Raw genomic sequence first — 11,528 nt, 5'->3', positions numbered from 1 at the left:
GTCATCAGGTTATCACCAGGCACTGAAGCCTTTGCCCTTTTATGTAAGTGTGATGCTGGTCAGCAAAGATGTTGTCTGGACCTGGTAATGGAGAAGGAGAAGAAGGGATGAATTTGAGGCGTATTTGTGAGATGATTCTGTGGGTGTACAGGAAATGGAAGAGTCGGGTGGCTCTCGAGTTTCAAGCTTGGGTCACTGAGTGGATAAACTGAGACAGAAAACACAGGAGAGGTGAAGGTGTCCTGTTCAGTTATGGACTCATTGATGTTGAGTGCCCGTGGGCTATCTAGTGGAGATGTCTATCAAGTAATTGGATGTTCACGTCAGAAGCTTGGGCAAGACGTAGATGCTGAAGATAAAGGTGTTGACAATGTATATACATGGAAGGTATACATGGAAATCCCGAAAGCAAGGAAGAGTGTTTGTGAGAAGAGCAGTAAACTAAGCACAGGACCCCGGAGAAACCCACAGAGGAGAGACTGAGGTGTGGTGGGGAGGACCCAGATTCTACAGAACAGTTCGGCGTTGATAAATAAGGTATCGTTCTTTAAAGGAGGGTAATTCAAGTGAGGGTGAAGGAGAGTATGGCATTCCTAGGAGAGCTTTTTCAGTCAATCTGTATAAAAGAAAACTACAAAAGTAAATCAGGTTCAAATGTCTTGCTAACTCTTCTAAGGAAATTGGGTACAATGATTATGTCCTCGTTTAAGATTTATTGAGATGTGTAAGGAAATTGTATGTGGGCTCCTCAGACCTCCCCAGTTCTCAGTAATTGAACCTCCTGGAAGCAGGCCTAGGAGCTTGGTCAGCCCTCCTGTCCTCGAGCCTCTGGGTAATACCCCCTGGATTTCCTCATTTCCAGCTGCTCCCCAAATAATCACATGTAATGCCCTTGTGTTGGGTAGCCCATTTTTATCTGATAAAGTAATATAATCATTTTCAACATTCTAATAGTCCAAAAGGCTCTTCAGTGATAAGTAAATCCCCCTCCTCCCCAGGCCCCAGATCCTTAGTCCTTCTGGAAGTATTGGCCTGTGGGCCAGATCCAGCCAGCTGCCTGTTTTTGTAAATAAAGGTTTATTGGAGCCCAGCCACACCCAGTCATTTACACACAGTCTACGGCTGCTTTCCCACTACAGCGGCAGAGGTGAGTAGTTGTGACAGAGAAAGAAAAAGTTTGGCAACGTGTGCTCTTTGTGTCTAGGCTTCTGGGTGTATATAGTCTTTTTTGGACACATATGTGAGCTCACTCTACACTGTTCCTTATTTCTGTTTCACAGTCTACGGTGGGGACTGTTCCACAGGGATATGTGCAGATTCTTCTCAGGCTTTTTCACACAGTGTGGGTGTAATAATCAATGCCCCGTAGGGCATTTTAGTGCTTTTCAGTCTTTAGCCTTAACTTCAGGGAAGCTTCTCATTACACACCTTCTTTGCACACACATGAGCTCTTCTGGATGGGTTCGTAAAACTGACAGATTCTGCCAAACTGGCCCCTGGCCCCCGCCTTCTCTCAATGAGTCAGGTTCTTTTCATTTTAAGGGCTAAATTTCTAATCCCTGTGAGGAAATGGGGCCTAACAAAATAAATAAGTGAAATGTGCAAGTTTACCAAATTTGTATAATCTATATAAAATTGTAGTGTCTAATATTTACTATAGCTTCTTTGGGGGTCTGCCCACTGCTCTTATTTCTGAAGGTGGGTGTCTTAGTCCACGCAGGCAGCTATGATAAAATACCACAGACTGGGAGGCTTATCAACAACAGAAATGTATTTCTTACAGTTCTAGTGGCTGGGAAATCCAAGATCAAGGCTCCAGCAGATTCCATGCCTGATGAAAGCTTGCTTCCTGGTTCATAGACAACAAGCTTCCCACTGTGTCCTCACATGGTGGAAGGGGCAAGGGAGCTCCCTGGGGTCTCTTTTATAAGGGCACCAATCCTATTTATGGGGACTCCACCCTCATGACCTAAAAACTTCCCCAAAAGCCCCACCTCCTAATACAATCACATTGGCAATTAGGTTTCAACTTAAAATTTGGAGGGGGGGGGATGCAAACATTCAGTTTATAGCAGTGATTCACTGGGCTTTCCTCATTTGACATCAGATCTAGATCTAATCAGGATCTGAAGGTAGAATCAAGATGGATATTCCTTTTAGCCTCAGGTGGGTTATTTGCATTTCTAATGACCTCTTGACAACATCCAATTCTCTAGGCCTCTGCCCAAACTAGAGCAATCCCTCCCAAAATATGCTAAGCACAAATACAGACAATTAAGATATTTAGTACCTATACTTTAGGAGTTAACATTATTTTTCATTCTATTTGGTAACCAACATCTCTCAAAATTAGGTATAGTTAACACAGACTATGACAAAATACAACCATTGTACATATTTCCATTTCCTTGTTTCTGGATTCTTTTAAGGCCAAGAATCTTGTTTTAATCATCTTTGGGCCCAGCATTCTGCCTGGTGTGTGGTAGGCACCCAGTGGATGTTAGTTGAACTGAACTAATTTTCTCTTCATATTTCAACTGAATTATTCCCTTGTTCTCTTACAGAATGAAGACATTCAAATGTTGTTTTAAATACCACCTAAAGCAGAAAGTTTTCATCCTGTTTCTAACCCTATGGCTGTTCTCCTTGTTGAAGCTTCTAAATGTGAAACGCCTCCTCTTCCCTGAAAGAGGCATTTACTTAGTTGAGTACTCCCTAAGTACCTCGCCTTTTGTAAAGAACAGATATACCCATGTTAAGAATGAAATCGTGTATGAGATTAACTGTTCAGGTGTCTATGAACAGGAGCCTTTGGAAATTGGCAAGAGTCTGGAAATAAGAAGAAGAACCATCATCGACTTGGATGATGATGATGTCGTGGCAATGACCAGCGACTGTGACATTTATCAGGCCCTACGAAGCTACCATGAAAAGCTTGTTTCAAGGGAGGAGAAAAGCTTCCCAATAGCCTATTCTTTGGTTGTTCACAAAGATGCAATTATGGTTGAAAGGCTAATCCATGCTATATACAACCAGCACAATATTTACTGCATACATTATGACCGTAAATCATCTGATACCTTCAAAGTTGCCATGAACAATTTAGCTAAGTGCTTCTCCAATATTTTCATTGCTTCCAAATTAGAGATTGTACAATATGCACACATTTCCAGACTCCAGGCTGATTTAAATTGCTTGTCAGACCTTCTCAAGTCTTCAGTTCAGTGGAAATATGTTATCAACCTGTGTGGGCAGGATTTTCCTTTGAAATCAAACTTTGAATTAGTGTCAGAGTTGAAGAAACTCAATGGATCAAATATGTTAGAGACAGTGAAACCCCCTAATACTAAGATGGAAAGATTCACTTATCACCATGAACTCAGACAGGTGCCTTATGAATATGTGAAACTACCAGTGAGGACAAACATCTCCAAGGAAGCCCCGCCTCATAACATCGAGATATTTGTTGGCAGTGCTTATTTTGTTTTAAGTCGAGCATTTGTTAAGTATGTTCTCAACAACTCCCTCGTTAAAGACTTCTTTGCCTGGTCTAAAGATACATACTCGCCTGATGAGCACTTTTGGGCTACCTTAATTCGGGTACCAGGAATCCCCGGGGAGATTTCTAGGACAGCCCAGGATGTGTCTGACCTACAGAGTAAGACCCGCCTGGTCAAATGGAATTATCTAGAAGGCCTTTTCTATCCCAGTTGTACTGGCTCTCACCTCCGAAGTGTGTGTATCTATGGAGCAGCAGAGCTAAGGTGGCTTATGAAAGACGGACATTGGTTTGCTAATAAATTTGATTCTAAGGTGGACCCTGTCTTGATTAAATGCTTGGCGGAAAAGCTTGAAGAACAGCAGAGAGAGTGGATCACTTTATCTTCGGAAAAGTTATTTATGGCTAAAACAGCCAGAACCACATTATGATAAAGTCATGATGGAAATAAGGTTAATATGGAATTGCATGCTATACCATGGCGAGGACCATTTGCGTTTAACCTTCTCATAGTCTGAAAGGTGTCTAAAATTCCACACACAAGGGAAAGTGACCTGGCCTTTAGTGACAATTAGTCTGTGGTTGGTTGGGTGTTTTTATGTATGTTTTTGCTTGTAATCTCACTGAGCTAAATGGGAGATTTTCAACAGTCGGTAATCTGATATCTGTTGAGTTCCTGCTATATGCCAGGCACTTTTTTAGAAACATGTAGGAATTGCATCCAAGTTGTGATGAGTTATACAGTGCCCTCAAGGAGCTGTGGCTTACCCGATCACACCGCAACCTTAATATCTTAAGTTGTCCACATAACAGCCAGGGTCCCACTGAAGAAGTTGTGGAGTGTGCGGTAATTATATAACCATAATAACCACCAATTTCAGAGCAGTGTTGACGTACAGTGACCAACATTCCACTTGCCTCTTAATTCAGCTCCCTAGACTTTTCTTAACCATTAGAATATTAGAAGGAGAGACTCTACTACCTCAGAAGAACTAAAAGAATTGTCCAATTTCCTCCTTGCCAAAAGCATAACTTACCTTATGGTACCTCGCTTATTCAATTCAGGGTTGGGTGACTCTGTTGGGGAGGCATTTCTAGTGTATGAATGTTAGGGAGGTGATGAAGTTAAGTCGGAGGATTGGGACGGGTGGTGCCTGAGGAGGAACAAAGGGATTTGTGTGACTTTTCCATCATGTTATGCAATGGTGTCATGAATGACCGCCTTTGTAATTCAGCTGTTTCTTTAATACATTTACTGATTAAAGTTAAAAACTGATTAACAGTTCAAAGTGTCACTCTCCAGAACATTGAACCTAAGTCTTTCTGTTCATAGATTATTATTATATGTAAGTTTTTTTACAATGGAATAGTATAATTTTGTTTTGTGGAACTGTCAAGCTAAGAATCACTAAATTTTCTTGAAAAGGTTGTGTGAAATATGACAGCTTACTAAATTAACTATTAGTCATTAAAAAAATGTTCTTACTTCTCCAGCAACTGTCAAGTGGAGTCCAAACGTAAACTTATAAAAGCTCTAAGTTCATTGCAGTCTTCTCAGCTTCAATCCAAGAGAGAAAAAGCTAATTTTCCTAAGGACATAGCAAGAATATTCACTAATGATATTTTATGAAACCTACACCTTAGAAAACTACCAAAATCAGTCAAAATATACATATATTTTCATGTAACTATTGTGCTGGAGGTGAAATGGAACAGGAGTGGGGTCCTCAGAACAGGCTATAATATTTTTATGTCTCCTGGGAAATAATGGAACTCATGTAAGAAATTCTCCATGATCTTATGTTTCAATGTCAGCCTCAATAACTACATAAAGATGTAGTAATCAAGACCAGTATGAGACTGTTGGGAAGACTGAAGTATTTAAATGTTTTTAAATTTCTGTGTTCTACACGTGAAATGCCTTTTGCTTGTTTTAAAGTTTATGATACGATCTGCCAAGTGGCACCATTTCTCTCTCCCTTTCTTTTTCTCCTGAATTTGTTTGTTTTCCCTTTTTTTCCCCTACCCCTTTCAAATTACCTGTTTGTCCATGTGTGTGACCGTGACAATCTAATCACTATGATCTCCAGGAGCCTCAGTTTTCTTGGTCTATAAAGTGAACAGTTGGATGTGTCCTTGGCTTCCTCACACATTTCTGTGTGAGAATCAATTGAAATAGTATATAAAGTGGTTTGAAAATGAGGACAAACTATTGAAATATCAGTGAGCAGTCTTACTATGAGGCAAACATAGGTCTAACCGCATTGTGACACTTAACCATTTACCTTTTCTAAAAAACCTTCGAAATACAAAAAGAAGCCACAATTGCAGGGGCAACTTTTGTAACAGAAACCAGGTACCAAGAAACCCTTGTCACCACATCTGGGGCTCCTTTTAAAAGAATAGGATGAGCAAATTGGTCCAGTGGCTTAGATCAGGAGTAGGGTTAGAAATACTTTTCCTACTATCCAGGCTTAAATACACAAAGCCCTGTTGAAATCTTGTTTTCTATGCCTTTGGTCGTCAGAATAAATGAAAATGATGAAAAGTAAATATCGACCTCCTGGCCTGGTGTCTTGCCTCCTGGTGAGAAATGATTCTATCCCTTGTTTATTGGGAAATTTTCCAGTGGCTAATCACTTTAATGCCATATTCAAATGAAACATGGCACCAAGAAGAGGTGGCAGTGCCTTCTCCACATGGACATATTTCTCAGGATTCAATTCCTGACATTCCAGGGAGCTTGTCAGATCATTCTCTCTTGCCTTGGAAATCCTGCAGATTCCCTGCATGCCTTCAAACCTCCTTCAAACCTGATTCTTCCCTAAAACATTTTGGTATGATTCTCTCTAGTCTGGAGAATGTTCTGCAATCTGTGTTTTATAATTATTCTTTGCATAGTATTTATTGAATCTAGATTATTATTTGGCAATGAGACCAGGACCTTGGAGTTCGTAAACTATATTAGATAATATTAATAGTGAAAGAGCTACCCAAATATATCTACATTATGTGAATAATCTACTGTAATAATATTTAAAGACCAGTGTTGCTGCTATTTTTAATGTTTTGGTTATTTTAAGTGAAATATATGTAATATTTTAAACTTGGGGAATTAAATTTGAAGATTTTTCTTGCCTTCCAGAATGTGAATATTATACATAAATATATATATATATTGACATATTGCAGAGAAAACAAAATGACAATCTTTTTTGAGAATGTAAAGTGAATGTACTCCATGTATGTTATAACTTGTTGATGATGGAATGAGTTTTGATTTTTGTTAACATTTTTATCAACTGGTCTCTAAATCTCCTAATTTTTTTTTTGTTTGTTTGTTTGAAAGACATATTTCTCATTGTATGAGTTTTAAATAGATTGGTGTTGCATTTCTGTATTATGCTGCTACTAGATGTTTATTCTCCAGTACTGTCAAATAAAATGTGCTCCCAAAACCAAGGCCCTGGAATCTTTGATGTTTCCTTTTTCAGGTTGTGCTGGTTCCCCACAAAGATTCTTTCAGTTGATGACCCTTGCCCAATATTTGAAGAGCACAGTTAATTTCACATCAGAGTAAAAAAATTCAGTGTGTGCTCTGTACACAGAACATAGGCACACAAACTTGAATTTAATTTGGCAAAATCTCAAAGAATTGTTCAGAATTTCTCTGTTTTCATTCTCCTTCAGGTTAGTTTCTCCTCTAAGATTAACTATCTAGATAAATATTCTTGTTTCCTTGATTACTTTATGGAAGTTTATTCTCAATGGGGTAGGTTGAGCTCTTTATCTCACATCCCTCAATCCCTGGAAAATCAACTCTTTCTGCACCAGGACGCCTGCCTTGGTTGTAAGCCCCATGAACATGAGGACCCTGGCTCCGCCAGTATCCTCAGGCTCGGTTGGTGAGTGATTCTGGATGAGTTTCCCTGTGTCCTGAATAACACCATCTTTTCCAGCTCTACTGAGCTGAGGAGCATTTGTCATCCCTGATCCCCACGCTCCCACCCCTGCTCTGAAAATCCCCCTGGTCAGTTAGTTTTCTTCTATCACACTTTCTAAAGCTGTAACAGTCCCCAGCCTCCCTAGCTGACAAGGAGTATGCATGTCACACTCATAAATCACAATCCATCTCAAGGAGTAGGGCCATTTTAGGAAACTTCAATATAAAAAAAATTGACATCTACTTTAACCTAAGGTTAATTCTAGGTCTTGCCAAACTGGACAACTGTGTAATCGCATGAAAGAATTTGGACTGCTTTTGGTAGTGGCAGTGGTAGGATGGGTAGGTATACAGCATCATATTGAAGACCCATAGGCTTGATTCCCAGATTAGCAGTTCCATATATTTTTAATTCCCTTTGGTGCCTACAAATCTGCATCTAAACTAGGACAACTGGCTTCTAGTTTCATGAAACCGATTGTGAAGAAACCTTGGCAAGGGAAAGTAGATGATTGCAAATTTATTCCTACTACTTGGAAAAAAATTTCTATGATGATGCATAATAAACAGCTTGAGCTGTGCTTCAGAGACAGATGATCAGTGTGTCAGCCCACGAAGATGCATAAAAGCCACAGGAAGACTATTCACCTGACCTCAGGTATGGCCTTCACGTAGAGTAGCACTGTCCTTCCTGGGAGCATCGTGGACAAAATCATGCAGAGGACAAATAGGAAAGAATCTGAGGAAAAATCTTGGTCAATGACCTGGGTAAATTTATTTTACTTTTTTGTTGTTGATATTGCTGTTGTTTTCTATAGAACAATAAAGGAAATTTAAACAAATCATTCGTATTCATAATTCTAACATCCTGACAAAACCATTATAGTTCTCTGAATGCCCTTCTAATCTTATCCATACCCATATCCATTTTTTGTTTCTTCCCACTGCCAGTATATTTTCAATCACTTTCCCATGTTGCTGCATGATCTTTATGGCTATCTAATGGGCATACCATAATTCACTCAGTCGTTCCTTTATTGTAGGACATTTGGATTGTAAACTCCTTTTTTCTTTCTGTCATAAATAATGGTGCTGTGAACAGCTTTATACATAAATCTTTTTCTTTCCTTGAATCACTTCCTTATTTCTGAGCGAGGAATGACAATCCTGAAGAGAATGGATTTTAAAAAATTTATTGGTTTTTATATATGTTGCAAATCTCCCTCTCAAGGAATTGTATAGGACACTCGGTTGGTGTATATCAACTACAGCCTCAACCTATGTGAAATAAATTGTATTTATTTATTCTGATGAATGGCTAGTCTGATTCTCAAAGGTAAGCAAAGACCTTTGCCTAAAGCAAGGATGCAGCCAGTCCTCTAACAGATCAAAGAAGGTGTTTAATGTATGGTTAGTAAAGAGCTTTTTCAGAACAGTATTATTCTCGAAGTTTAAATTTTGATGACTACTCCATTCCAGGAAGGATCTAAAGGCTGCTAGTTCCTTCTAGTATCCATTCTCCCTGGCTTCTGTGGTTTAATTCTGAGCAAAAATATGACCAACTGTTAATTCCCAGCCTTCCTTTTGTTAAACAAAATTTCAGAAAAGGAGACCTGACTGAAATAAGGAGGCATTTACTGGGGAGTTGTTAAGACTGCAGCCAGGGAGACACAGTTTCAAGAAGACTACTGTTCCCTGGGACTGCAAAATGGGGGAGGCTTATAAATGCAAAAACCCACAAGGTTAGATAAATTGTCATGAATTAGGATTGAAGCTGGCAAGAAGTAAGAGTGTTTGTTAAGCAAGGGTTGGTTGGGATCTGAAATGATTACACAGTTGCGAAGAGGGAGAGAACTTTGAAGCTACAAGTTTGCAGCTAGCAGATATTGTTTTAAAAATGGCTGGTGGTGTCCTTGAGTTTGATATAATTCAGAGAAGATTCAAATTCTCAGTGATGTAGGAAAGTGTCTGAAACCACATCCACAATGGCCATCCAACTCCATGTTGGATGCCTGAACCATAGTTACTCTTTTTTGATCTTTAAATGAACTTAAATATGTAGTCACTTTCATCTAATGGTGGCAAATGAGAAAAAGCAGAAGTCATTGCATGGGGCAGCTGAAAAACAGTTGAAAGGTGGGTTACCTAGCTTGCCTTCCCCCCACCTCCCTTACTTTTTCATACTCCCTGGAATGTGTTTGTAATAGCTGGAATTTCAGCAGCCATTTTAAAACCATGAGGGTGTAAGTTATAAGGCAAGGATAGAATAAAAATATGCCACTTGAACCACCCAAAACTACCTACCTCCAGTCTTTTTTTATGAGAGAAAAAAACTGACATGTACTTTAAGCTACTGTTACCTAACTTCTCTATTACTAACAGCAGAACATGATCCCTAACTTAAACGATGTTTTTCTAGGACATTGCAATCATTCACCCATTATTTAATTTTGTCTTAATGGCTACTAATTATTTTTTTATTCAGGGTTATTATTAATCCAGTTTTACAGGTAGTTTTACTCACTGTTGTTGAGAAGACCACTTGTGCAGGAAATATGGAATCCAATATGGAAAGAGGTGAGAGGGATCCCTAGCGTGCTGGTGAAGGGACATCCTAGGATGAAAGGTGGGTACCAATGGAAATGGCAACCAGTTCAGACTGGAGTAGGTCAGAAAGCTTTAGAGATTTCTTCAGGATGATGAATATAATGAATACCTCATAAATCTGAGTGTATTTATTTAGAAGCAAATTAGACCATCGAGAATTAAGGACTGAATAATGTCTGTGGGAAAAAATTATGAACTCAAAGGAGAACAATGAGTGGTACAGCTGTGGCTTAACTGGAGGTACTGTTTTCATAGTCATATTCATATAATGTTAATCATGTACTATTTAAATATTGATCTAATCAACACGATGCTGATATAATTTATTGGGAACTTGGGGAGATAAAAAGTGTGAACACATGGGGTGGGGAGTGTGGGTGTGTGTGAAAGATATCAAAATCATCTCCCATGGTGGTGATCAATAGGCAATGCCTAAGACTGAAACATCAAGTGTAGGAGTATAAGGATGTCATTCAGAAACGTGCAAGTAAAGCCAAAGAACCAGTTCAGAGAACTGAAACTAGTCTCCTCCGAGGAAGGGAAACGGGGGAAGAGATTGAAACTGCTAATTTTTTTTCAACAAGCCTTGCAACCGGCTCCATAAACCTTAAAATAAAAACTGGGGGTGGGAGAGACAGACACTGGAAAGGAAAAAGACATGATCTGTGATCAAAGGCTGATTGTAATCTAAAAACTAGTACAAATAACCAGAAACCTTATAAAGGTAGCTATTGTTTCTGTCTGCTCAGCCCTTGTCCCTCCACCCATCCCTCCCAAGTCTTCAGAAAACAGCCCTCCTGGCTACAAAGGTGGTCAGGGTACCCAGGGTGGGCCAATTATAGTCCCTCACAGCCACAGTGAGTGGTCTAAGGAGTGGGCACATGACCTAAACTAAGCCAATCGGGGGTCCTGGGACTTTTCAAATTCCTGCCCAGGGATAAGAACCTCTTGTTCCTCTCTGATCACAAAACCCAAGGATATACCTCAAGGGCAGTTCTCCACCCCACCACCTGGCCAAGTTTGTACCAGCCAACGAAGTTAATGTGCCAAAAGGAACAGAGAAGAAATAGAGAAGGACAAAGAGGGTCCTCAAGGTATTCAAGGCAGTGAATCCAGTCTTCCCTGAGACCAGCTCTATGCTGCCCTCTGGTCAGTTAAATCCCAGCCTAGTTAAATCCCTTCTTTTGTTTAAGCAAGATTAAATTGGGTTTCTTTCCATTGTAGTCAAAAATACCAATACACAGTCGAAAACCATCAAACAAACAACAACAACAAAAAAGAAACCATCAAACAAAACTTTAAAATAATTTTATTATGGAAAGTTGCAAACAAACACAAAAGTAGAGAGTCTGGCATAATGAATTCCCACAGTCCATCACCCAGCCTCACAGTTATTAACATTTTGACAATCTTGTTTCATCTATGTCTCCACCGTTTTTTCCTTAGAAATATTTCAAAAGAAAATCCCAGACGTTATAT

General features: G+C 39.4%; 1 protein-coding gene across 1 annotated transcript; it reads left to right on the top strand.

The window, feature by feature from the left end:
* The first annotated feature begins 2,565 nt into the window (after positions 1 to 2,565).
* On the top strand, positions 2,566 to 3,930 carry GCNT4 (glucosaminyl (N-acetyl) transferase 4). The gene has a single exon (XM_061187914.1). The coding sequence runs from the start codon at positions 2,566 to 2,568 to the stop codon at positions 3,928 to 3,930; it is 1,365 nt and encodes a 454-aa protein (XP_061043897.1).
* Positions 3,931 to 11,528: the final 7,598 nt, after the last annotated feature.

The sequence above is a fragment of the Eubalaena glacialis genome, chromosome 4, assembly GCF_028564815.1.
Source record: "Eubalaena glacialis isolate mEubGla1 chromosome 4, mEubGla1.1.hap2.+ XY, whole genome shotgun sequence".
NCBI classification, from domain to species: domain Eukaryota; kingdom Metazoa; phylum Chordata; class Mammalia; order Artiodactyla; family Balaenidae; genus Eubalaena; species Eubalaena glacialis.
This window is presented reverse-complemented; position numbering and strand designations above follow the sequence as displayed.

Bases quoted from the DNA above. Each gene is read 5' to 3' on its own strand.
- GCNT4 (XM_061187914.1), top strand. From the start codon at position 2,566: ATGAAGACATTCAAATGTTGTTTTAAATACCACCTAAAGCAGAAAGTT.